Consider the following 27,214-nt stretch of genomic DNA (forward strand, 5'->3'; position numbering starts at 1 on the left):
TGGTGACGAGACGGGTGTGGGTCTAGTGGCTGGGAAAGGCTCCTACATATCTCCTAACAAAGAAAGAATCAGACACTGCAAGAGACTGGAAAACTTTGCAGCAGAGATATAATTGGGAGACTGCAGAGGACTCTCTTAGAGGCACACAGTTGCAGTAATATAGAGTTCTCATGTACAAATATTCAGAACACAAGTGTGTGTGTTCCCCCCCCCCCTTCCAACCAGCCTGGTCTCCACCCACCCCCATTATGATCCTGAATGGTTGCTGGAGGCACAATGACAAAAGCCAACAGTTCAAAAGTCTGGATGTTGCATCAGAACTGGTTGAAAGAGCACCAGGTTCATAAGGATGAGTTGTAAGGATGGGAGTTGTAACGCAGCAGCCTCTGAGGACCACAGGTTGGGATCCCGAGGTGATGTAGTCCTGTTGATGCGGGGTCTACCATCACCCCTGGCCCGAGCTGCTGCAAACAAGAGCCAGCTATGATTTATCAATGTGGGACGGTCATGTTGCCTCAGTTCCCCATATTGGGGCACACTGTGATGACTAGTAACCCTGTGTGTGACATCTGGCAAGCTAAAATGGCTTTTAAAAAAACTGAGGGGGCAGCAGAGAGGAACTTCAAAAGTGGTTGGACATGATGACTAAATAAAGCCTCCATGTGGAGGGGCAGTCTACCCTGGAGTAAGTTGCTGGAGGGCAACCACTGAGGAAAAATCTTTACCTGCATGCCCTCCTGGTCAGTTTTCTAGGGGCAGCTGATTGCAGAAACAGACCTTGCACGGAAGCGAAAACAGGCCTTTTGTGGATCTTGCCGGGCTGTGGGAGCTCTTAACTCCGTAGTGTCCTTTCCCTGCAAACACAGAACTGCACAGCCTCCGGCGGAGGAAGCCCTGCAGGCTGGACTGTGTCACTCCCTCTTCCTGTCCTAATCCCACGGTTTTTCCTCTCCCCATATGTGCACAACCCCCTTTCCCAGAAATGGCTCTTTCCACTCACAAAGCAGACGGGGCTCCCTGCAGCTAGCTTACGGTCATCTCGGCTCTTGCCTTTTGGAGTGTCCCCGTTGAGCATCTCACACACCCTGCCTGCAAAAGCATCATGGCTACATTTTGCTCTGCAGCTGGACTTCAGAAAAACCTTCACAGTATTTTTTTTTTTTTTGGTGAGTGCAACGAGCTGGCCTTCCCACCCCACCGAAGAATTTTTTAAAATCTTTTTTTTTTTTTTAAGTTTGCCTATCAGCAGTCTCTGGGTTTTCTCTTTCCTTCATGGCACAACGATGTTTCTCCCACGCTCTCTTTGGAGTAAAAAAAAGTGAAACAAAACTTCTTTAATCCCTTGAGAAAATACTGAAAACAAAACAAAAAGCGGTAAAATATGCCCAGGTCCTGCTCCGAAGGGTTTCTAATGTTTTTCAGCTTGACTGACTTGGAGTGCATTGATAACACCGTTGATATTTTCTTCCGGTACCTAGGCAGAGGAGGGGAGAAAAGAATCAGAATGCAAAATTTCAAAAGAGGGTTACATGGTGGAGTTGACATCCTGATTCCCTTCACTAGAGACAGTCCCATTTGAAATTTCATAGTCTTTTAGAGTAACTCCTGAGTAGAACCAGGAAGCTGCCATATACTGAGTCAGACCACTGGTCTATCTAGCTCAGTATCATCTTCACAGACTGGCAGCAGCTCCTCCAAGGTTGCAGGCAGGAGTCTCTCTCAGCCCTATCTTGGAGATGTTGCAAGGCAGGGAACTTGGAACCTTCTGCTCTTCCCAGAGCAGCTCCATAAGGGGAATCTCTTCCAGTGCTCACATATCAAGTCTCCCATTCATATGCAACCAGGGTGGACCCTGCTTAGCTAAGGGGACAAGTCATGCTTGCGACCATAGTTTTATTTTCCCTCCAAGTACAGAAATCTTGGGCAATTAAGGGATGGTGGTCACAGACCAGGGATATAGCATGTGTATTTTATGCAGAAGGTCCCTGGTTCAATGCCTGGTAGCATCTCCAGGTAGGGCTGGGAAAGAGCCCTGCCTGAATCCCCTGGAGAAGCTGCTGCCAGTCAGTGTAGACAATACTGAGCTAGCTGGACTAAGGGTCTGACTTGGCAAAAGGCAGTTTCCTATGATTAATCATGCAACATTAATCAATTGATTAGCTCTACGTGTATTTGCAAACAATAGTTCTGAAGTTTAAGAGCCATGCCCTCCTCTGCGAAAGAAGAATTTTTCTTCTTTAATTAAGTGCTTCTTTTAAATTGGTAGCAGGGTTTGGGGCAATACAGGTTTGAGCACAGGCAGTATAAGGCAGAGAGGACTTGACAACGGGGCTCTTGAAATATGACGACACGCTTTAACATGCTTCGGTTCTCAATTCTGAGCTGTGCGCCGAGAAATCGGGAACACCCTGTCCCTAGTTGGGCAGGGCAGACCTGCCGTTTTACTCATTTAGGGGGCATGTGGGGCTTCAGCCGGAATGTTATCGTAGACAAGACCAACCACAACCTTGTTCCCACAGAGGTGGGGATCTGTAGGCGGGCTGTACACACTGCAGATAGGGGAACGACACCCCTTATCTGCACAGAGAAATCTAACCTACCAGGGACCCGAGACAAGCTTTCTCCCAGGCTTGCTGCTTTCCCATACATGGGGGAATATTTTCTTTCGGAGGAGCCTTCCCAGCTGCAAGCCCCGCCTGACGTCTGGAGCAGCCCAGGTGCCGATTTATCACCTGAGTGAGAACGAGGGCTAGCACTGTGTTAGCATTATGATAGGCGTTTGCGGGCTTATCTTATCAGTCTGGTTAATGTTCAAGAAGATAAATGGAATGGACATAACCCATTCGACCTTTGCTGTCGGAGATAGTGGTGACTTAAAAAAAAAACCACTATATACATGAGAGCTTCCAGATTGGAAAAGGGTTGCAAAACAGAAGGGCTTAGGTTCTCTAACTTGGGACCCTAGATGATGTTGGACTACAACTCCCATCATCCCCAGCCACAGTGGCCTTTATACAAATATTAAATAATACTTAAACAATGGCTTTTGGCCATTGCAGCTGGGGATGATGGGAGTCATAGTCTAACAACATCTGGGTTAAAAGGAAGAGAAGAAGAAATCTTGGTTCTGCTGTGAGAGTTTGATGATAATAATTAATAATAATAAAAAAATAAGCAACTTTGTTAGTCGCTCCATAACAAATTGTTCTCTTTTAACCAGTGAACATAGGAAGCTGCCATATACTGAGCCAGACCCTTGGTCCATCTAGCTCAGTGTTGTCTACACAGACTAGCAGCGGCTTCTCCCAGGCGGCAGGCAGGAGTCTCTCTCAGCCCTCTTTTGGAGATGCCGCCAGGGAGGGAACTTGGAACCTTCTGTATGCAAGCAGGGAGGTGCTCTTCCCAAAGCGGCCCCATCCCCCTAAGGGGAAGGTCTTCCAGTGTAGTCTCCCATTCAAATGTAAACCAGGGCAGACCCTGCTTAGCAATTGGGACCATTCATGCTTGACCAGCTCTCGTCCTAAAAAGGCCAGGTTTGCAAAAAAGACTTAATGTGGCAGAACGGGAAATGTAATGGATATTTTTCTGGGTATTGTTTAGGGAAAACACAACTGCGCCTGACCCAGTAAGTTGAAACTATTCATTAGGCCAGCTTGCGATGCTGAAAGGAATAGGGCAGCTTTGGAAATGAGACTAGCATGATGCTACCGAGTTGAGCTGGCTGTTGCCCAGGCTGGCCTAAAAGACGGTGGTGCCGGAGGAGGGAAATTTACCCCTAAACTAGATTGTAAGCCTAGTTTGTGGAACTACCCTGAAGCATGCACCTGTCCTCGCACATAGGAATCTAGCATCTCAGGGGTGTCTGCTTCCCAGTTTTCTCTGTCCAGAGAACATTAACTGGGGACACAGTCTGTGGGGATGTTTTTTTAAACCATTATTTCTTTTTTAAAGTGTCGTTTCTGTACTGCTCAGGGCGGGTCACAATCAAAAATAAAACCGTTAATATTTGCAGCGTAATGCAAACCACCTTGAGATTGTTTTAAGGAAAGGCGGTATAGAAATTTAACAACCAACAACAAATAAATAAAGCCATTAAAAATATTAACATAGAATTCATGGGGGGAAACCCATTAAAACCACTCAAAGATTAGGAACACTGGAAGCTGCCTTCTACCAAGTCAGACCCTTGGTCCATCTAGCTCAGTGTTGTCTGCTCTGACTGGCAGCAGTTTTTCAAGGCGACAGGTAGGAATCTTTCCCAGCCCTACTGGGAGCACTGTAAGCTATTCCCTTCAGGGGATGGAGCCATAGCAAGCAGAACACCCTGGGGTCAGTCCCTGGCAGCATCTCCAAGTAGGGCTGGGAGAGACTCCTGACAGATCTTGGAGAAATGCTGCTAGTCAGTGCAGGCAATCCTGAGCTAGCTGCTCTGACTCAAATGAAGGCAGCTTTCTAAGTTCCTGTGTATCTTCTGACATTCTGATCACCACCCGCCCTTACGTTCCCCCAGACGAGGGCTTTCCCTCGAGGCAGAGCCGGTGACGGGACTCACCAGTGCATGATCAAACTTAAACGTACTGATGTAATAGGCAGGGACGTCAGCAGCCGCCAGAGGCTCAGAAATCTGAGCGACAATTCCACATTCATCTAGGAAGAGGGGGAGAAAGATCTCAGTCCCCGGCCACATGGTACAATCGGATTATTCTAGCCGGCAGCAGGCAATCTTTTTTTACAGCAATAATCCATATTTACTACAGCTCCAAGTAATAATAATGATAAAATAATAATACACTTTATTTGTTAGCTGCCCCATAACATCCTGTTCTCTGGACAGCTCACAACACAGCATTAAAACACAAAATAAAAACATATCACATGCTAAATCACGTGTGTGTGTGTGTTTATACATTGCTTTTCAACACACACACAAGTGTTCAAAGCAGTTTACATCAAGAATGAGTAACTAACTAACTAAATGTTTAGGGAAGACCTGAAAACATACCTATTTAGCCAGGCTTTCAGTTTGCAGTTTTAAAGCTTCGGGTCTTACGTTTTTATCTGTATTTTAAATTGTTTTAATCGTGTTAGTGTTTTAATGGTTGTTTTTAGATTGTGAACTACCCAGAGACTTCTGTATGGGGCGGTAGAGGGATGTGCTAAATAAAATAATTAAAACCAACTAACTAGATCAAGCTGTAAAAGGCATAAAGGCTGTAAAAGGCACAAAAGAACTAAGTACATGCATACAATGGCCCCCTGTCTCCAAAGGGCTCACAATCTAAAATGAAACATAGGGTTTCAGAGAATTCCACAAGTGGAGTAGTATGCATTGGGTGAAAAAGGACTTCCTGAATTTCCTGGCATGAACCCTGGTGCTAGTGTTATGTAAGAGGGTTGTCCCCAGCCATTGGACTACAACTCCCATCTTTCTTTCATGCTAAGAAGTGTTACACAGATACCACCCAGACTGGAAAGCCCTGCTAACTGAGCAAAGAGGCAACTTTTCAAGTGGTGATTCCCTTCTATTTAGCAGGGTGGGGAAGCTACTGGCCCTGTCCAGCCCCAGCACAGCATCCCTCCAGGATGTGGTGACAGCCAACAGCCTGGATGGCTTTATGAGGGGTTTGGATACATTCATGGAGGAGAGGTCTATCATCGGCTACTAGTCGGAAGGCTAGAGGCCACCTCCAGCCTCCAAGGCAGGAGGCCTCTGAGGACCAGTTGCAGGGGAGCAACAGCAGGAGAGAGAGCATGCCCTCAACTCCTGCTTGTGGGCTTCAATTGGCATCTGGTGGGCCACTGTGTGAAACAAGGTGCTGGACTAGATGGGCCTGGGGCTTATGAGATCTTATTTAGGCTACGGAGCCAACCCGACGGATGCCAGCGGCCGACCTCTTGGGATCCAACTTACCAAAGCCAAGGGGCTGCCCTCCAATCCGAACCATCTTCCAGAGTTCCCCCGATGCGCTTGTAAACAACAAGTTATTAGGGAACCTGCCAAAAAATACATTTTTAAAAATTACTAAAACAGGATTGAGAATTGTCGCAACAGACAATAAGGGATATCTGTGATTAAGTCCCACAAACTGGGCCTATCTTTGCCATCTCGGGGAATAAATGCTCTCAGTGATTTTTGGCAATGGTAAAAGGTAAAGTTGTGCCGTCGAGTCGGTGTCAACTCCTGGCTACCACAGAACCCTGTGGCTGCCTTTGGTAGAATACAGGAGGGGTTGACCGTTGCCATCTCCCGCGCAGTATGAGAGGATGCCTTTCAGCAGCTTCCTCTATCGCTGCAACTCCCATGATCCCCAGCCACAATAGCCAGGGATTATGGGAACCAACATCTGCAGGAGGGCCAGAGTTGAGTAGCCCTGCCCCCTTAGAGAGGCGATAGCATTGTTACCCGGGCAGCTTCCTCTGTGTGATCACCCCCTTTATCTCTACCCACAAAACAGATCTTGTGCTGGCAGGCACGGGTGGTCTCCTTTGCTAAGCAGGGTCCACCCTGGTTTTCATTTGAATGGGAGACTACACATGAGTGCTGTAAGAGATTCCCCTGAAGGGATGGGGTCATAGCTCAGTGGAAGAGCATCTGCTTTGCATACAGAAGGTCTCAGGTTGAATGGGAAGAGCATCTGCAGGCTTATATGCAGAAGGTTCCAAGTCCCCTGCCTGGCAGCATCTCCAAGAGAGGGCTGAGAGAGACTCCTGCCTGCAGCCTTGGAGAAGCCGCTGCCAGTCTGGGTTGACAATCCTGAGCTCAATGGACCAAGAATAATTGCAGTCATTTTTGCAGAGAGGAAAAGGCTAGGGTAATAATGAACCACTTGCTTTTGTTTACATAGTGACATATTCTGAAACGGGAGTAAATTATTCTGCGTCTCTTTTCGCTCACACAGCTTCTGGTTGACTGGCTGACCTCTGTCGAAAGGTCAATCTTAGCCCAAAGGAAGTGAAAAGAGCCCTGGAATAATCAGGGGTCTCTTAACGTATGCAAGATCTCGTAATGCCTTTGTAAAGGAGCTTCAAGCCTCACCTTTTCTGCGTCTGCACATCCATCACTAAAGAAATGTAGCCCTCAATGAGAGAAAATGAGAAAAAACGAATGTATCCGGCGTCTTCATTGCCTGCCACAGAATCTTTTACTCTGGAGGAAAGAGAGACGGAGGAAAGAGGGGTTAGGCTCTAAAAACAGAGGGACCAGAGAGCTGGTCTTGTGGTCGCAAGCATGAATTGTCCTCTTTGCTAAGCAGGGTCTGCTCTGGCTTGCATCTGAATGGGAGACTACATGTGAGCACTGTCAGATATCCCCCCTTAGCGAGATGGGGCCACTCTGGGAAGAGCATTTGCCTGCTTGCATGCAGAAGGTTCCAAGTTCCTTGCCTGGCAGCATCTCCCAGATCAGGCTGAGAGAGCCTCCTGCCTGCCACCTTGGAGAAGCTGCTGCCAGTCTGGGTTGACAGTACTGAGCTAGATGGACCAAGGTCTGACTCAGTATATGGCAGCTTCCTATGTTCCTATCTAGATCAGGGACTTTAATTCCTATTTTTAATCTCCCTAGAGAACAGACCTCCTAAAATCCTGGAAAAGGTCCCCTGAATTCTCCATTCTTGGAAGAAAAGGTAGCACATAACATATCTCTTGCTATCCCACCACGTGATTGGCTAGGAGTGGCCATGTGACCACCATCTGATTTAGCAGAATCTAGAGCAGGAGTGGGCAAACTTGGCCCTCTGGCTGTTGTTGAACTACAACTCCCATCATCCTTAACTAATAGCCACAGTGGCCAGTCTCCGGCAGCAATGCCATGTAAGGGACAGACTCCTGCCTGAAACCTTGGAGAGATGCTGCCGGTCAGAGTAGATGAGGCTCGATGGACCAAGGATCTGACTCCATGTAAGGTTGCTCCGATGTCCTCGATGCCTTCTATACCCTCGCCCCACAGCCAGCAGAAACCTTGACATGAAGCTTTAAGCAACGGTTCATGGCCCCCTCTCCAGTCAGAACGTACCCATTGGAGTAAAACATGACATCCATAAGGACTGTAGTCACCGAGGGAAGGGTGTCTGGATCGAGGCTGGTGACGCAGAACATGTTACTTGGACTGGAAAGGGGGTGGATCACGGGTCTCGGAACTAGAAGGAAGGGAGAGCGAGAGAAAGAAAGACTCATTCTTAGCCGCAGCAAACGTGTCTGCACTGCACCACTTGAGACTGCAAATGGAGCGTCATAGGACTGAATACGTCTCCATACAAATAAAAATCCAATCTATCTCTCAAGGAAGAGATTATTGGTGCAAAATAAGGTCGTACTGCCCAAGTGCCTACAGATCTCAACTTTTGCATATACAATTGCATATTTTGCATATCCTGAAATTCGTGGAATGCCCTATTTTTCACACTGGAATACGTTGGGGGGGAAAGTTAGTATTTTGGGGGGAGCGTCTTATCTGTTACTGTCCTCAGCAGATTAAATAAAATAAAAATGGTAACACACTCAATAACCAGACCAATAATTCAAAAACATCATGCCCAGGTGAAGGAGGCGGTCTTTCTCGGATTCCATTTTACCGTGATTCAAATTTACCCACATATGGTATCATTCAATGAAATGAATCACGTGTAAAGTGCTAACTGAGCATAGAGGTCTCTTTTAAAAGCAGCAGAGGTTGTGGTTTAATTGGGGAGGAGAGCTGGTCTTGTGGCAGCAGGCATGAATTGTCCCCTTTGTGAAGCAGGGTCTGCCCCGGTTTGCATTTGAATGGGAGACTACATGCATGATTACTGTAGGATATTCCCCTCAGGGGACGGGGCTGCTCTGGGAAGAGCATCTGCATGCTTGCTGCAGAAGGATCCAAGTCTCCTCCCTGGCAGCATCGCCAAAACTGGGCTTAAAGAGACTCCTGTCTGCAACCTTGGAGACGCCGCTGCCAGTCAGTGTAGACAACCCTAAGCTAGATGAGCTAAAGGTCAGACTCGGTAGAAGGCAGCTTCCTAAGTTCTTAAATAGGGGGAGTCAAAGCACACGAGGGGCTCATACCCAGTTTCGGCTTCATAAACCCGTTTGTGATCCCAAGACTGTCTGCAGCTACCGTCTCCCCATTCACGACCCTGAGGATGGTGAACTCCGCTGCGAGCGCATGCATCACGAAGGGCAGGTCCCGCTCGCGCACCTGAGCGTGGGGAGGAAACACACACCCTGTTAGCTTACAGTGGGCCGGCTGCTCCTTGGTGGGACCCGATGGTCCGGCGCAGCAGCCGACAAGAGTTCTGGATTGCAAAATTCTGCACGGTGTGCGTTAAGGCGGAGGGTGAAACTAGCCAGGGCCGTGGCAGCCGTGTTGAGTTTGCCCTGTGGTTTTTGGTGCCCTGGGCCAAGTTAGACTTTGCCCCCGTCCCACGCTAAGAAGTACAAAACCCCCAAGAGGAGGAGAACTGGTCTTGTGGTGGCAAACATGGATGGCCCCCTTTGCTGAGCAGGGTCCACTCTGGTATGCATTTGGATGGGAGACGACATGTGTCAGCACTGTAAGATATTCCTCTTAGGGGATGGAGCTGCTCTGGGAAGAGTATCTTCAAGCTTGCATACAGAAGGTTCCCAGTTTCTTCCCTGGCAGCATCTGCAAGAATGGGCTGAGAGAGACTCCTGCCTGCAGCCTTGGAGAAGCCGCTGCCAGTCTGGGTAGACAATCCTGAGCTAGATGGACCAGTGGTCTGGCTCAGTATATGGCAGCTTCCTACGTCCTTATTGCAAACCACAAGTCCCATGGAGGGTGAGGAAGGCACTTGGAAGGTTCACCACCCGAAATTAACGGTTTCAAGAAAGGGTACTCTCCCGGCTTTGATCAGGTCATCTGCAGTGGGACACGCAGTTCCCCACAGCGTTGGCCCCGGAGGAGGCCCTTGCTTACCAGGATGAAGTCCGTCTGGTAGGTGGAGAGCATGAATACGGAGATGTTTTGATCAGCCAGCGGAGCGATCACTGACTTGGCGATCTTCGTCACACCGATGGGCTGGGAGCTGGAAAAGCTGCCTCCGCCCAAGACCACGTTGAGGGCCAGCCACGTTGCATCCGCCACGCTCAGGTGTTCCGACGAAGGGAGCTCTGCGGGGCAGGGGGAAATCACAAAGGTTAGCTGGATTGGTTTGCTGGCGAGGGTGAAGCCAGCAGAGACCCGTGAAGAACGCTCAGAATCAGAAGGCGTGGAACCGCCAGGAACTACCATGCAGAAGGATAATCGCGTTCTGGAACAGCACGGCAGAACCGTGACGATGACAACAACAACTAATAACCTTGACTCTGGGAAATGGCCCGATAATTAAAGTACCAAATCCAATCAATAACATCTGGTAGACTGTGTGTAAACAACATAAAATAAATAATAAATAATAATTATCAATAATCACGATAATAATAACAACATCCCAGGTCCTTGGGAAGGACTCGATGTCTGGATAAAACAAACCAGTCAATAACACCTGTCTGACTGTGTAAACAAGAGAAAATAATAATAATATGAATGTCCTCCCTGGGAGAACCTTTGGCAGAAAATTCAAGTTTGAGGGAGCAAAAATGATAGCAAGTTGGTCTTGTGGTAGCAAGTGTGAACAATCCCCTTTGCTAAGCAGGGTCCAACCTGGTTTACATTTAATGGGACTGTGAATACTGTGAGCTCACAGAAAAATAGGAAGGTTGCAGGCAGGAGTCGTTCTCTCAGACCTATCTTGGAGATGCTGCCAGGGAGGGAACTTGGGACCTCAGAAGCTCTTCCCAGAGCAGCTCCATCCCTGAAGAGGAATCTCTTCCAGTGCTCACGCATGTAGTCTGCCATCCAAATGCAAACCAGGGCAGACCCTGCTTAGCAAAGGGGACAATTCAGAGGAACATATGAAGCTGCCTTCTACTGAATCAGATCCTTGGTCCATGTAGCTCAGGATTGTCTACCCAGACTGGCAGCAGCTTCTCCAAGGTTGCAGGCAGAGGTCTCTCCCAACCACTACCTGGAGATGCTGCCAGGGAGGGAACTTGGAACCTTCTGCATGCAAGCAAGCAGGGGCTCTTCCCAGAGCGGCTCCATCCCCTGAGGGGAATATCTTACAGTGCTCACGCATGTAGTCTCCCATTCAAATGCAAACCAGGGCAGGCCCTGCTTAGCAGAGGAAACAATCCATGCTTGATCCCACAAGACCAGCAAACCTTGCTTGTCATCAACAGAACAGCAGCCCGACACTTCTTCTTTGGCGAGCTTTCGCTCTCGCTTCTCACTAAGAGGCGAGAAGGGAGGCGACATGCGTCACGATCTGCTGGGAGACTGAGATCACACCTCTTGGCGGGGGGGGGTGGGATCCAAGATTGGCACCAGGGCCCCCTCCCCATACAAAACACTTTTAACCAGTATATTTCTGCACTGATGAGGCTGCTCCACTTTTGCTCTTGAGAACAGCCACACGAATGCGCCACACCCAATTTTGTCCCCCGCCAAAGTGGCAATCTACAGTTTTTACAGATTATGTTGTTTTGGCTCTTGGGATTATCATTATTTTCCTCCTCCAGCAAGAAAGACACATCAGCGCAAGGGCCAGAAGGTAAAGGCTCTCTCACCACCACCACCCCCGACGCCTGTTCGGTACTGAACCAGTCCACCCAAACCGGGCTTGGTTCGGTTTGACTATGGACCGAACCACCCCGGTTGGGTCTGCGATCAAACCTCTGAACCGGCCCGGTTTGAAGCAAACCAATTTGGCGCCGGACTGTTTGTGCACACCTATAATGCTGGGGATCGAACCTGGGACCTTCTGCACGCAAAAGAGACGCTCTCCTCACAAGGCATGCTCTCTGAGCTTCACATAAGCTAGCTTCATGTTGTTGTAAGATGTTCCCGAAAAAAAGATTTCTTCTGGGGATCAGGCAAATATTTTCCTCCGCAGAAGGGGAAGTGGGACCAACTTCTCCGTGCCCTCTGCAGATGGCACTAGGCACTTTTGCACAGCTGGAACAAAGCCAGTTTTTTTCAATTATTATTTTACGTCTCTATCCTGTTCTTCCTCCAAGGAGCCATACATGGTTATGTGTACCCTCACAACAAGCCTGTGAGGTAGGTTAGGCTCAGAGAGATATGACTGGCCCAGAGTCACCCAGTGAGTTTCATGGTCAAATGGGGACTTGAACCTGGGTGTCCCTGGTCCTAGTCCAACTCTCTAACCACTACACCATGCTGGCTCCCACGGCAGCCAAGAGAAATAGGCAACTCCCTTGGCTGTTCAGGTTCTTCCCTGCTCTCTTCTTCTACACAAGTGTAACAATCCCATGGCATTACTTTTCAGGAGCTGCCAGTGTTTATCTTGTGTGGTTAGGATAAATATATAACAACCGTTGTTGTTTTAATCCACAGTGATTAATGTCAGAGGGAAGTGCCTAGAGGAAAATGTTGCGGCTTCTTGGGGGAATTCCGAATGTAAGTGGCAGATGTTTTAGTTGCAGTTTTAAGAAGGTCTGTATTCTATTTGATTAGTCTGGATTATTTATTAATATCATTTTTATTTATTTTGTTTGGCACATTTGTATACTGCCCCATATGCGAATCTCTGGGCAGTTTACCATCTAAAACACACAGCAATGAAAACATTAACACAACTAAAACAATTTAATTAAAACATCAACAAACATTTAAACACTATAAATTAAAAGCCTGATTAATGTACGCATGTAAGAATAGCCCTGCCGGATCAGGCCTAAGGCCTCTCTAGTCCAGCATGCTGGACACATCCTGGCCCTCGCTCCTGCTGTTGCTCCCTTGACGCTGGTATTTAGAGGCATCTTTTAAGCTGGAGGTGGCCTATAGCCACCAGAAGAGTAGCAGGTATTAAACAGGTAGGTTTTCAGATTTAATCAGTTTTGATGGACTTTGAAATCTATTGGTTTTTTAGTTAAGAACAAAGGAAGCTGCCTTATACTGAGTCAGGCCCTTGGTCCATCTAGCTCAATATTGTCTACCCAGACTGGCAGCAGCTTCTCCAAGGTTGCAGGCAGGAGTGTCTCCCAGCCCTACCTTGGAGATGCTGCCAGGGAGGGAGCTTGCAGCCTTCTGCATGCAAAGCAGGTGTGAAGGAGGAGAGCTGGTCTTATGGTAGCCAGCATAAATTGTCCCCTTTGCTAGGCAGGGTCCATCCTGGTTTGCATTTGAATGGGAGACTACAGGTGAGCACTGGAAGATATGGGGCCTCTAACCTTGGAGAGGCCACTGCCAGTCTGGGTAGACAGTCCTGAGCTAGATGGACCAAGGGTCTGACTCAGTAGACGGCAGCTTCCTAGGTTCCTGTGACTACAGCCACTGTGGAAAATAGCCCCATTCATGGAGCAGGCATGCCCCCAGCCCGTGCTTCTAAAATTAGGAAATGGCAGATGTCTCACCTTTGGCCCGCACAATCCCTCCGATCAAGAATGTGTTTACACCAAAATCTAAGCCCACAGAAGTCGGCCGGACGGCAGCCAAGACCGAAGTTCTTTCCAAACACAAACGCTCCGAGCATTTAGAAGGCTTGTTAATCTGATAAGGTGCCCAGAGAATTAGGCAGCGAAGGACCGACACGGACAGAGGGTCGCCAAGTCACCAAGGCCGGGCAGCAGCCATGACAGCTTCCATTGTTCCCTCTCGGCAGCTGCTGCGAATGTGGGAAACGGGCCACGGACCTCTGCAGATAAGACGGCCTGGGTGGCCGTGGAAACCTGGCTGCCAAAGAACACAGGAAGCTGCCTTCTGCTGAATCAACCTAGCTCAGTACAGGAGAACCTCGTTAATTGCAACTCACGATCCACAGTTTTGTGGATCTACGGTCGGGTGATAGACACCCAACCTCGGTATACATGGAGGGGGGGGGAGTAAAAAAAGGGTTAAATCCCGGTTCGGGGGTCCCGTATCCACGGGTCGGGGGTGGCCGGAAATGATGAGGTCAAGAAATGGCGACTTTTCGGCCGATTTTCCTCTCCTGGAACCCAATCTCCGCAATCGCATTGCACCAATAACCCAGTATTTGTGGTTTCCGTATCCGCGGTAGTAGCGGAGAATGGAACCCCCGCGAATATTGAGGCTCTCTTGTATTGTTTGCACAGACTGGCAGCGGCTTCTCTGGGGTTGCAGGCAGGAGTCTCTCTCAGTCCTGCCTGGAGATGCCTGTGGCAGGGGACGATGGGAGCTGTAGTCCAACGACATCAGGGGACCCAAAGTTTGAGACCTCCTGCCTTGGGCTAAAACCTTGACCCTCCCGGTCGGACGCGAAGACCTGAAGCAGCTTTATAGGTACAAATTGGATAATTCTGCAAAGACGTCTTGCTTTTATTCTTTGTGACTCAAAGAAGAGAAAGAGAGGTCTTTTCTTGCAGGAAGGAGGAGGATTGTCAATTCATGCTTGGCTGGAGAGGTGGCATATTTTTAGTAGCCACTCGATTACGTAACTCCCATTATATAACACACCCTAGAGTTATGGGCATTTTGTCTTGTTCGCTTAAAGCTGCACTGCCTTTTACATCCATAGAGAATCCCTCTAAGGACAGCTTTAAAAAACCAAAGGGAAAAGAAATCTAATTATCTCCTCGCAGAGCATTTGATCAGAAAGTCATTCCCAATAAAGTGGACAAATCCTTACAAGATGACTGTGAGTGCTAGAGAGAGTCATATATATATATATATCTCCCATATCTACAGATCCACTACGTTCCTCTGTCCCTCCCTGCCGTAGCCCAGAAAAAGAACCAACCAAGCCAAAAATAAAAATTCCAGCTAGGCTTAATCTGTTTAAAAGGATAGGCTGAGATAACCCCCTCCTGCTGCTTTTTCTGTTAAAAAAAAAGCTCTCTGTCATATGAATGTATGCAGCTACTATATACTGAGTCAGACCCTCCGTTCATCTAGCCCAAGACTGTCTACTCTGACTGGCAGCAGCTCTCCAGAGGTCTTTCCCATTTACGCAGCCTGAGATCTTCTCTGCCCTTGAACTACGGATGCTTCTGATGAATGTAAGTCAAGCCCTTGGTCCATCTAGCTCAGGAATGCTCTGATTCGGTGCTCTTGCAGATGCTGGCCTAGAACTCCCATAATCTCTGGCTATTGGCCACTGTGGCTGGGGATTATGGGAGTTGTAGTCCAAAAACAGCCATGGGGGGGCAAAGTTGAGCAGGTCTGATCTAGCTAGCCAACACCGTCTACACAGACTGGCAGCGTCTCTCCAAGATGTCAGGCAGGAGTCTTTCCCAGTCCTCTCCTGGGGATGCTGCCAGGAATTGAACCTGGAGCCTTCTGCATGCAGGCATGCTATGAGCCTTCCCAACAGCCACAGCTGCCTAAAAACAGACCTTTGGCCCACTCAGGTCAGGACTCTGACTGGCAGTGGCTCCCCAGGGTCTCAATGGCACCGTCTACACAGACTGGCAGCGTCTCTCCAAGGTGTCAGGCAATAGAATTTTCCCATCAGCTGCTACCTGATCCTTTTAACTGGAGGCATGGATCTGGGTCTTTTTGTAAATCAACAAAAATTTGTAGAAAGTGAGCTTTCGTTTTAACCCCTTAGAAAGACATCCTAGTCTTCATTGCAACCTAAACCAATAAAATCAAAACTGTGCTGGGAAGTCCTTGGTTTCAATTCTCAGACTTGCTGGAAAATTCAAGTTCAGCCAATTTCCCCCCAGGATCTCCCTTGGGCATCCTTTGGTTGACGGCAGGGACTTCCCAGTCAGCAGCAGAGATTGAAATACCCTCCTGTTGGTTTCTGAACATTGCCGTTTGAGCATCTGATGTGTGTCCCTTTGCTTCCCTGGTGCATGGAATGAAAACCCCTCCCTGACAAAGAACTCTGTCTAACTCAAAGCCTTACACAGCTTTTTGTCGACATGACTCAGTAACAACACAAAGCGTCTCAGACTCGGAGGATGGGGAGCAGGTCCAAACGCAGAAGGCCTAGTTTTATTCACAATGTCCTTTTTCCAAGTGAGAAAGCGGCCACTGGTCATACATTTATCCCCCCCCCCCCGAGTCTTTCGCAGAACCTGGCGCTTTTGTCAGGAATAGAACTGACCCTCCAAAGGAAAAAATATTTATGGAAGGCGCTCTTAGTCATGGTGCTGTAATTGGCAGTGAAGGTGGGGAACAAAATAATTATCAACAGCCACCGTGGTGTGATGCGCGACATCACTGGCACAGAAACAGCGAGATTTTTTCCTTTATATTTTTAAAGGCTGTGTCATCCACAGCCAGCTTCCAGTATACAGATGGGGCACAGCTGGAAATCCTCAGGGGCCAAAGAGCCAGTGGTCAGAGCAGCCTCCCTGTGAGGGGGACAGATGTGTGGAGAGCTGGTCTTGCGGTAGAGTGCATGAATTGCACTCCCCTTTGCTAAGCAGCATCTGCCTTGGTTTGCATTGGAATGGGTGACTACATGTGAGCACCAAAGGAACATCAGAAGCTGCCATATGCCAAAGTCAGACCCTTGGTCCATCTAGCGCAGTACTGTCTACCCAGACGGGCAGCAGCTTCTCCTAGGTTGCAGGCAGGAGTCTCTCTCAGCCCTGTCTTGGAGATGCTGCCAGGGAGGGAGCTTGCAGCCTTCTGCATGCTCTGCCCGTCCTCCGTAGGGCTGCTCAACTTCGGCCCTCCTGCAGACGTTGGCCTACAACTCTCATAATCCCTGGCTATTGGGTACTGTGGCTGAGGACTATGGGAGTTGTAGTCCAAAAACAGTTGGGGGGCCTAAGTTGAGCAGGCCTGGAAAGATCTTACAGTGCTCACACATGTGGCCTCCCGTTCAAATGCAAACCTCTGAACATGGAAGTTCAGCACAGCCGTCACAAAGAGTAGCCAGCAACCGTCTCAACCTCTTCCACGAATTGGTCTAATCCCCTTCTGAAGCGATCGATACCCCTCAGCTATCCCCACACCTTGTGCCAATGAATCCCACGGATGAAAGATCAGTGTTCTGCTTTGAAATGGTCACATGTGCCACTTTTCAAACACTAAAACCCCAAAATTCTCCTGCCAGGGAAGGATATCCAGCCATATCCCCTGTAACATGAATGAATGAATGAATGAATGACAGAGACCCCCAGATGCTGCTGACTACAACTCCCATCATCCCCAGGTGCAATGCCCTTTGACGGGGGATGGAAGAGACTCCCCTTAGGACAGGGATGGGCAACATTGGGACTCCCGCGATAGTTCAACTACAACTCAGAGCAGAGAGCTGGTCTTGTGGGAGCAAGCATGACTTGTCCCCTTAAGCTAAGCAGGATCCACCCTGGTTGCATAGGAAAGGGAGACTAGAAGTGTGAGTGCTGGAAGAGATCCCCCTACGAGGATGGAGCCCCTCTGGGAAGAGCATCCGAGGTTCCAAGGTCCCTCCCTGGCAGCATCTCCAAGAGAGGGCCGAGAGAGATTCCTGCCTGCAACCTCGGGAAAGTCTGTGCAGACAATACTGAGCGAGATAGACCAAGGCTCTGACTCAGTATATGGCAGCTTCCTATGTTTCTATGTAACTCCCATCACCCCACAACTGTCGTTCAACCACAGCAGGAGAGCCATGTCTACCTACTCCATACATCAACAGCCACCGTGGGGATTTTCTTATGTTCAGGGCTGGGAATGGGTTCCAGGCACAGTCCACTCCCTCCAAGGAACCCGGGGTCATCCCATGAAACTGCCTGCCAGGAAATGTAAGACTGACAAAGGGAATTATTTTCCCCACGCAGTGCATAATTAATCTATAGAATCCCCTGCTGCAGGATGTGGATGGCTTTAAGGAGGGCCTGGACAAATTCATGCCTACGGGTTTTCCGGAGGCATCTGGTAGGCTGGATGGGCTTTGGGCCGGATCCAGCAGGGCTCTTCTTATGTACACAAAAATGACTTTTCCCAGTCAACGATGGGCTATATCTCCGACCGATAAATACATAAGGGAACAACCACCCAAGCAAAATGGAATCCTCTTTCGGTTCCTTCTTCAAACCAATTCCCAACCTCTTGGGGAATCTAGGACCAACAAACGGAAGTACTTTTTCACACAATGCATCATCAACTTGTGGAATTCTCTGCCACAAGATGTGGTGACAGCCAACAACCTGGATGGCTTTAAGAAGGGTTTGGATAACTTCATGGAGAAGAGGTCTATTAATGGCTACTAGTCAGAGGGCTGTGGGCCCTCAACTCCTGCCTGTGGCTTCCAGTGGCTTCCAGCGGCAACTGGTGGGCCACTGTTTGAATCAGGCTGCTGGACTAGATGGGCTTTCTTGGGCCTGATCCAGCAGGGCTGTTCTTATGTTCTCTTCCTTCAGTCTCCCTCCTTCCCTCCTAGACGACCAGTTAATAATCGCCATCTCATCCTCACACTTCTGTGGACACCACTCATTATCTTATGAAACAAATTGCTCCAAGTGAACTGTGACATTAGCCTACCTGCGATTCGTCGGTCGCCGAGGCCATTAAAGTTTAAGAAGCAATTAGAACCGAAGGCAGAAAATAGCTTTTGAAGAATATTTCGCAGCCCATTAGTTCAAAGAATTTTCCACACAATTTATCCCTGACATTTAGAAGTACAAGGACTTCAGAGGGGAAAGGGAGGTGGGGAAGTCCACACGCACCTTCTCCCTTTTGCAGGATGCAGTGTTGTAGCAGTTAAAGCACGGGCAAGGTAGACATCGGCTTAATATGCTCCGTAGCTTGGGGCTCTTCTTGGAACACCCAAGAAGATAGTTGCTCTATTCAAAGAAGAGTTTGTCTTCTGTGGTTATAGACAGTAGAACCTGTCTTTAGATCGTGAGCCCTTTGGGGACAGGGATCCATCTTATTTATTGATTATTTCTCTGTGTAAACCGCCCTGAGCCATTTTTGGATGGGCGGTATAGAAATCCAATAAACAAACAAACCTCCATATCCGTGGATCCACGGTCGGGAGATTGACACCCGACATCAGCATAACCGATTAAAAAAACAGCAAAAAGGGGGTTAACTCCATGTATCCGTGGGTTGGAGGCAGCTGGAAATGAACACCGAGGTCATTCTTGGCCTCCATTTTGTGAAGCTGGGCCATTTTTGTGGCTTGTTTACTTGCGGGGGAAATAGCCAAAAAATGCTCGAAAACGGGTGATTTCAGACTTCAGGGGGCACTGCTGGATTGCTGGATGTCGGCAGAGCACTTTATCTTGCCCTTTCAACCCCTTTTTTGCACCTTCTTGCCGATCTTCGGGCCTCAGGGATTCTCAACGTTGGGTCCCCAGATGTTATTGGACTTCAACTCCCATAATCCCCAACTAAAGGCCACTGGGGCTGGGGATTATGGGAGTTGAAGTCCAAGAACATCTGGGGACCCAACGCTGAGAATCCCTGGTCTAGATGATCTCCAAGGTCCCTTCCCACTCTAAAATTCTAGCTTGCCGAAGGTCCGCTAGGGAATCCAGGCCAGAGATCAGAACTCCACCAGGAAACCTGCAGCCCGAACACTTAAGTCACTTGACAAGGCCTCCGTTCTCAAACGGTCCAGCGTCGATGGAGAAATAGGGCGGTGCTGCATGAATTAACATGGAAAGGAAAGGATTCAAGCCTTTAAAAAAGGCCCAAGCAGAAGAGAGCCTGAACCAGCAACGACGGGAGAAGCAGGCAGTCAAAAGAGCGATGCTCACCGAGGAAGCCTTCTTCGTCCACGATGATGGTGTAGTCCTCGGGGGTTTCCGTCAGGCTGAAGAACCTGCACCTGCAACAGAGGAGAGGAGCCATTTTAGGGAGATGATGAACCAGAGTGTTATGGTAAAGTTATAACCACCACCCACATTCCACTGAGCTGCCTAGGAAGCTGCCTTCTAGCAAGTCAGACCCTCGGTCCATCCAGCGCAGGATTGTCTACACTGACTGGCAGCAGCCTCTCCAAGATTACAGACTGGGACCTGGATGCTCTTCCACTGAGTTACGACCCCATCCCCTAAAGCAGGGATTGCCCAACTCCTGGTGCTCCAGATGTTGCTGAACTATCTGGAGTAAAAACAGAGGGAAAAGAACCCACCCGTGACTAAAGCAAAAATATATATATCAAGAGATCATTTATTACAATAAGAGCACTGAAATATATACTAAGGACCAATGAAACAATGGTTAGAAGAATGATAACTGAACCATAAATTATAAACAACAACTAATAATGGAACATAAATAATAGTTGTCAGAACCATCGAGTGGAGATACTATTGAACAAGGCTGCAAAAGGGAAGCGGGACTCTAAGCTAACTGTCCCTGACTGGCTAACATCAAAAGGATAGCTGAATTAAAGCCAAGAAATGCCTAAAAAGACTCAAAAACCGAAAAATAACCAATTACCAAAGAAATGCATACATGTGATTTTGTAACATTGTAACATGTAACACCGCACGACGCAGCCCCGACCCACCACACCGTTCTGTGCTTTTCTCTGTGCTGGGAGGGCCCTTGCCGAGAGACAGAAGCCCTCTCTTAAGAGCAACCTGGGAGAAGCCGCTGCCAGTCTGGGTAGACAATCCTGAGCTAGATGGGCCAAGGGCCTGACTCAGTATATGGCCGCTTCCTATGTTTTCCTGCACAGAGCAGTGGGGTGGTCTAGAAGACCTCAAGGGCCCCTCCCAACTCTGACACTCTATGTTTATGATGTGGCTACTGAGGATAGATGTTACTGACGTGTGGTGATAGAGGTGGTGGGTGGAGACCCACACTGAAGAGGGTTTGTTTTGTTTTGTTTTGAAGAAAACCTCCTTTGGCATAACTCGGGGGCAAAAGTCCCACTTGGGAAAGGATCGACCCTTTGCCTTTTTAATGGTCTTGTTTTTCTGCAAAAAGCACAGGACAGGCTGTGCAACACGATATGTGTGTCTGCCTCTCTCTCCCCCCACCCCGTCTCTCTCTCTCTCTCTTTTTTGCTCAGGAGTCCAGAATAAACTTATTTATGGCACTGTTCCTCAGGTCAACGTGTGTGAAGGGTTGTGTCAAGCATGCAGAAGAAGTGATGGGGGAGAAACAGGGGGCCTTCTCAGCGGCGGGTCAAACATGAACTTTGCTTTGCGTCTTCCCCGACCAGGAGACAAATCGCCCCCCGCAAAGGCATTTTAAGACCAAATGCCATCCTCTTTGGCAAGAGGCATGGGGAGTGCTGTTCAGCGGCCTGCTGTGCTTTTCTGGCCATTGCTCCCCGCCCCCCGCACCACACACTTATTTTTCTAGTTTTTAATGGGATGTCGAAATCCCAGCGTGGGTGGAAGGAGAAGGGAGAGGAAGCAAACCTTTCTTCTGGACCCTGCCCTGCCAGCAAGCCTTCTTGGCAGCGTACCTCTGAATACCAGCTGCCGATGGGTTAACCATGCAGGAGGTCTGCGGCCTTCATGGTGGGCTCTTGGAGGCTATCTAGTCCGACCCTTCCTCGAGACAAACCAAAGCCCACTTGGATTACACAGCTTAAGCAGATGTACACGTTGTGTTTTGCCCATTCGCGGGGGCACATAAACAGGCAGCAGCTCTCCAATACTCATAGCCCAGAATGCCCCACTCTGACCGGCAGCAGCTCTCCAATCCTGGCAGACCAGAATGGCCCGCTCTGACCGGCAACAACTCTTGAGCCTTCCTTCCAGGCCTTCTACCTGACAACTGGACTGAATGGGTAATGTGTGAATCTGTTTCACTTTCACCACTTCAGAGAGAACAGAAAAGGACAAATAAGTTCTTTAAAGCCATTGCCCAACAAATACATTATGAGAAGATCTTGGCCAGCCAAAGACTGGATTCTGTCTTCTTTTTATTTTCAGATTAAAAGACGACAAGGAATGGAGAATGTAATTTGGTTTTCGATCAGCGTGGAGAGATTGGGCTGAGAAATCATTTCCCCTCAGAACACCAGAGCTTAAGTCATCCAGCTGAAATCCGACTGACTAGATTGCAAACACACCAAAACAGGAAGCACAGCTTCAGCCGGCACAAGAGCAGCATACAGAACTCATTGCCACAAGATGTGAGGAAGCCAATTAACAGACCCTCTGACAAGGAAATATGCACATCTCTGACAACGAGGGATTAGTTTACGACCCCTAAGGTCAGCTATCCATGAAACATAAACATAAACACAGCAACCGTAACTGTTTGTAAAGAGCTAACACTGTTTTTCAGTTGTTCCTCTTCTGCTTTATGTTATTCTAAACAACTGTTATAGATTTTGAAGAGCTTGTTTGTTTGCGGGTGTGTTTGTGCAAAATAAAGTAGTCACGCTTCCTGATTACGACAGATACCAAATTTTGCACAAACAATCTTGCCACTTAAAGTAGTCAAATGCACTACGTGTTGCACAGAATTTGCTTGGGGAAAGGCTTCAATAAGTGTGTGTGTGTGTAGAAACGCTGAATATCATTATCAGGTTTTGACTGTTCTTGTTCTCAACAGGTTTTTAACATCCGATAATCAGATCAACAATTCCAAAATGACAAGATGTCCAAATAGCCCACCAGAGGCCTCTGGGAAGCCCACAGACAGGAGAGGAAGGCCCCCTCTCCTGCAACTGGTATCTGGAGACATCCTGCCTTTGAACCTGGAGGAAACCCATAGCCATCAGGGCTAGTAATCATCGACAGACTTCTCCTCCATGGATTGGTCTAAGCCCTGCTTAAGGCCATCCAAGCCGGTGGCCACCACCACATCCTGTGGCAGAGAACTCCACAGATAAATTATGGTTCTAGTGCTGTGAGAGAGGGAGGAAAATCTCTCTCTCTCTCCACACCATGCAGAATTTGAGAAACCTCTATTATGTCCCACCTTAATCGCCTTCTTTAAAATGAAGAACTCCCAGATGTTGCAGCCTTGCCTCATAAGGAAGGTGCTACAGACTCCTGATCACACCAGCCCAGTGGCTCATAGCCAGCCCCTGAAGGACAAAGTGAGGGCTCCTTAGGGTCCTCAGCACTACTGAGCAAGGACATGGCCAGGATCCACTTTCCCTGCAAAGAAATGCAGTCTGCTACAGACCACTGCTGGAGCGACGTCCGTCTGAAAGCTCTTCGCTCCAACTCCCTTGATTGCTCTCGTCCTGAACCACCGACGCCCGACCTCAGCTCGTGCCTGCTCTCAGATTTATCTCTTGCAACACTGAGATCCCACTCACCCTCCAAGGAGCCCAGAGCAGTATCCGTGCTCATGCTTAGCCTCACAACAACCCTGCAAGGTAGGCGAGGCCGAGAGAGAGACGCGACTGGCTCAGAGTCACCCAGAGAGTTGCATGGCCAATTGAGGATTTGAACTCGGGTCTCGCCAATCCCAGTCCAACACTCCACGCCACACTGGCCCATACGGACCTGACCCCAACCTCCGCTTGTGCTTGTTCCCACGTGGACTCAATCCTTCAACGTTTGACCTCAAACAAGACTTTTACTTTGGTCTGCTCCCTTGCAGTCTGGTTTCTCTAGCTCCTGCCCTCAACTTCACATGGTTCAGCGCCTACTCACATGTGATCAGCACTCCTCGTCCCCAGGAGACATGATAATGGGGAAGGCACTCTTTATGCAGGGGGCCACTGCAGAGTCGGCCCTGACCTGCTGCCTACCCTTCTTAAGTGCCGAAAGCCTCAGGAAAGAAAATGGCCGCCGTTGAAAGGAGAATACGGCCCTTCGGGGGCCCTGATCCCATCTCGATGAATACTGCTAACAGAGTACAAATTTAGTTATTTTGTTGTTTTCATCCCTTCTTTTCTCCACGCTGTTTTGGGGTAGTATCATGACAACTATTAAACAAGCTGGCATGTCTAAGCCAAAGTTTGGCATTTTCCAGCCCAAGTTCTCAATGTGGTCTGGACGGCAAAAGGTGTGAGAAAATGGTTCCCTGTCCCCAAGGGGCTTGCAGTCTAAAAGAGAGCCAACGAAAAGCCACTCGCACAAGAGAGACACCAGCAGTGGCCCGCGGAGGGGCGCTTTGCTGGGCTGGATAGGGCCAGTTGCTCTCCCCCGGCTAAATACGAGAGAGCCGCCATTTTGAAAAGGCGCCCACTCTTGGCCCAGTGAGCAGCTGCCATTTAACGAGGCCGACCCTTGCCTGAGGGGGAGAAACTCCTATTTTATTTATGGAGCACCTATCCAGCCTGCTTTTCCACAGAAAAACTCCCACAGCAGTTTCCATGCCAGCAGCCATGAAAAGATGGTTCCCTGCCCCAAAGAGGCTCCCAATCTAAAAAGAAACACCAGGGAGACACCAGCAACAGTAACTGAAGGTATGTTGTTCAGGGCTGAATAGGGACATTTGCTCTGTCTGTGTTCAATACAAAGGTCTCCACTAAAAGAGTGCCCCATTAGTAAGGGGTTCTCCCTTTTTATCAGCACAACAACCCTGTAAGGTAGATTAGATGGAGAGTGAGTGGCAGGCCCAAGTCACCCAGTGAGTTTCAGGCTGAGAGAGGATTTGAACCTGCATCTCCCAACGTCTAAAAATAAATATTTTAAAAATAAAACAAAGTAAAATAAAAAAGACTATGCCCTTATCTCCTTGAAGGAAGGAAAGGATCAGAACATTCTTAATTTTTTTTTTTTTTTAAAGCAAAGTTCCTAGTCAACTCAAGTTAAAGGGAAGGCGGGGAAGGGGGATTTATTCCTGGTCTGCAGTATAAAACTCAATACAGACTACCCACATTTATCCAAATTGAAGGCGACTCTGAAAAACCCTCATCTTGGATTGAGGAAAACACAACAGCTGCCAAGTTAGGCTGTTTAGAATCAGAGATTCCAGGAAGGTTGTAAACTGAATAGTCCAGGCTTGCAAGCAAGTCCACAAAAGTTGATATCCCATAAAAATATCTATCAACACATCTCACCATTTGCCCGTCCCGCCTTAAGTTGGTTTGTGGCATCCGAGGACCACAGAAGCACACAATCCATACTTGCCAGTGATACAGTCTAGGAATTTCTTGACCTCGATTCTGTTACACTGTATTAGGTTTCCCTTCTAGGATGGGTCACAGGCCTGCTCAACTTAGCCCCCCCAACAGCTGTTTTTGAACTACAACTCCCATAATCCCTGCCATTTCCCTCCCACAAGGATCACACCCATTTATGACAGGTAGTAACAATTCTTCTCAAGAACCCTGCGAGGCGGGTCACTAAGACTCCCATTTTATGGGCTGTCAGCCAAGATGGCCAAACTGTGGCTTGGGGCGAGAATGAAAAACCGGAACAGATGTGATCAGGCTTTCTCCAGCTGAATAATCCAAGTTCTCTCGACAGAAGTCTCCTGTTTCAGAGATTCGTGGTGTGAACAACAACTGTGCGAGGATATAACCAGACACTGCTCTGGAACACAGCATTTCAGACAAATGACATATTTAAATGTGACCAGTGGCGTTTTTATCCGAGTCCCAAAAAGGGACCAGATTAACAACGCCATCCCGTCTGTCACCCTCCATCGACAAGGAGGAACTGTCTTGTTCAAAAATATTTAGTGTGGTATTTTAGGCTGAATGCCCTGTCTGTCGGGTTATTCGAGATAAGTTATAAACAAGTTGAACGACTGTCAAGGCCCAGATAGAGACGCCCCCCCCCATGCAATAAAGTCAAGATTAGGGAGAATTAGGTGACAAATATACCCCTTCATTGAGGAGCAAAGAAAGAACCTTGCCTTGGGTTTCCAAATTAATCTGCAATGCAATTTTAAAACAGCACACAAGCTTCTCCCCGCTGTCTCTGTGGGCCACCGAGGCTGTGGAGTTATTAAAAACGAAATCCGAAGCACGATCCAAGAGGCAAAGTGAATGCACTTAATTGTGGAAGCCAAGTTTAGGCAGGATTTCTCTGAAGCCAACTTCCTCGCCTCTCTGCATTAACTAACAAGGGAAAACAGGGTGGGGAATAAACAATTCTGTATTTACTCTCCATTTGCAATTTAAGTTATTTTTCCTGGAAGAGGGGACCAGTGGGGAGAACCCAGGCTCACTGGCCTCAAGGATGAAGATTGTAGAAGGGAGACGCAGGATTCTCACTCGGGGCTTTGGCCTCGGGGGTTTGTGGTGCAGAGATCTCGCAAACATTATGCAGAAGGAAAAAAACAAGACCGGGTTTTGCAAACAGCTCTCAGGATGCCGCCTCGGATTTAGCAACAACATGACATGATTTTAACTGCTCCAAGTGAAATATGTAGCAGAGAGAGAAACAGACAGACACACAAACACACACACACATTCCCTCCCTTCTCCACACCGCTGTTCTTTGTTGTTCTGAGCGGCTTCTCTCTCTCTCTTTCAAACAAACAAACACACAAAACGACACTCCTTTCAAATACCTTTCAAAAGCAACCAGCCATTCAACTTCAGCTGCCTTTTCCGGTGCCTGGTTTTTTGTTTTACCAGCAGCTTTTAAAAAGCAGAATAATCAAATAAAAGATTGCGGGGGGGGGAGGGGAAATAAGGGGGCGTGTTTGTGCAAAAACAGCTCTTAAAAGAGAGAAATACAATGAAAGAAGGGGGTGTGTGCGCGTGCAATTCCTTGGGAGCACAGGATACAAAGATGAGGAGTGGGTTGTCGTTGGGGTTTTTTTGCGGGCGGGGGGTGTGTCCCAGCCTTCCTAATGGAACACGCTCCCTCACCCACCGGTTTTGCATCTGAATTCTGATTGCATTTAAGTACAGCCCTACAGCCACTTCGGATGGTGCCGGCGAAAGGAGCCCTTACCTGGTCTTGGAGGACAGGAACGCCAGCTTGATGAGCCCATAGGTAAACAACTGGATGCTCTCCTTGGCCACACTAGCCACTTTCAACCGGTGCTCTAAAATGTGAAGTTCCATCGCTTCTTTTTTCTCATTTGGGATGCATCTGGGCTGGATTCTCGGGCTTGTTGTAAGTTGGCGGGTGTTGTGTTTTTTCCCCTGCGGGGAGGGGGCCGTTTAGGTCTTTGTCAAGCAGGGTATTTTTCCACTCAGTGTAGGCGGGGGCTGGGGGGGAGGAATAAGGACTTTGGAAAGGAGATGGGAGATGATTTATAAAAAAGAAAGAGAAAAAGAGAGAAGGAGAAGAGTGCAAACTAGAGGAGAAGTGAAAAAGAGGCGGGGGGGGCGGAAGAGAGGAGCAAAGCGGCGCGCGGGGCGGGGGGGAGAATGAAAAGAGGAGGGAGAAATAATAAAAAGAGAAGCTGAAGCTAGCAGGAGAGTTGAGCCCCAGAGTGCAGGGGAAAGCTGCTGGTGCTTCAGCCTAACAAACAACT

At 48.4% G+C, this 27,214-nt stretch overlaps 2 protein-coding genes and 1 long non-coding RNA gene across 3 annotated transcripts in view; 2 read left to right on the forward strand and 1 right to left on the reverse strand.

Annotated features, from left to right (window-relative positions):
• LOC128335940 (RCC1-like G exchanging factor-like protein) overlaps positions 1-25,963 on the forward strand; it is a 51,292-nt gene extending 25,329 nt beyond the window's left edge. The window contains exons 12-14 of the transcript XR_008311778.1: positions 12,392-12,454; positions 21,799-22,082; positions 22,427-25,963. The gene's annotated coding sequence lies outside the window, so the exon portion shown is untranslated. The remainder of the gene's footprint in view (positions 1-12,391; positions 12,455-21,798; positions 22,083-22,426) is intronic.
• On the reverse strand, positions 1,320-27,204 carry LOC128335942 (cytosolic arginine sensor for mTORC1 subunit 2). The gene is made up of 9 exons (XM_053274899.1): positions 26,686-27,204; positions 19,660-19,730; positions 9,911-10,104; positions 9,040-9,172; positions 8,012-8,135; positions 7,037-7,147; positions 5,912-5,994; positions 4,553-4,647; positions 1,320-1,474 (listed from the first exon to the last, which is right to left on the reverse strand). Exons 1-9 carry the CDS (start codon positions 26,796-26,798, stop codon positions 1,409-1,411), a joined length of 990 nt encoding a protein of 329 aa, XP_053130874.1. The 5' UTR covers positions 26,799-27,204; the 3' UTR covers positions 1,320-1,408.
• LOC128335943 (uncharacterized) overlaps positions 26,462-27,214 on the forward strand; it is a 53,312-nt gene continuing 52,559 nt past the window's right edge. The window contains exon 1 of the long non-coding RNA XR_008311779.1: positions 26,462-26,727. This is a non-coding gene — a long non-coding RNA (uncharacterized LOC128335943). The remainder of the gene's footprint in view (positions 26,728-27,214) is intronic.

Source organism: Hemicordylus capensis, chromosome 12 (genome assembly GCF_027244095.1).
Source record: "Hemicordylus capensis ecotype Gifberg chromosome 12, rHemCap1.1.pri, whole genome shotgun sequence".
NCBI lineage: Eukaryota > Metazoa > Chordata > Lepidosauria > Squamata > Cordylidae > Hemicordylus > Hemicordylus capensis.

What these genes read in the sequence shown, in the direction of transcription:
- LOC128335942 (XM_053274899.1), bottom strand. Translation starts at nt 26,798, where the DNA reads ATGGAACTTCACATTTTAGAGCACCGGTTGAAAGTGGCTAGTGTGGCC. An exon ending in GGACGAAGAAGGCTTCCTCG is followed by an intron (nt 10,105 to 19,659) that starts GTGAGCATCGCT and finishes CCTGCCCCGCAG; the next exon opens with AGCTCCCTTCGTCGGAACAC. An exon ending in GTCATGTTTTACTCCAATGG is followed by an intron (nt 7,148 to 8,011) that starts GTACGTTCTGAC and finishes TCTTTCCTCCAG; the next exon opens with AGTAAAAGATTCTGTGGCAG.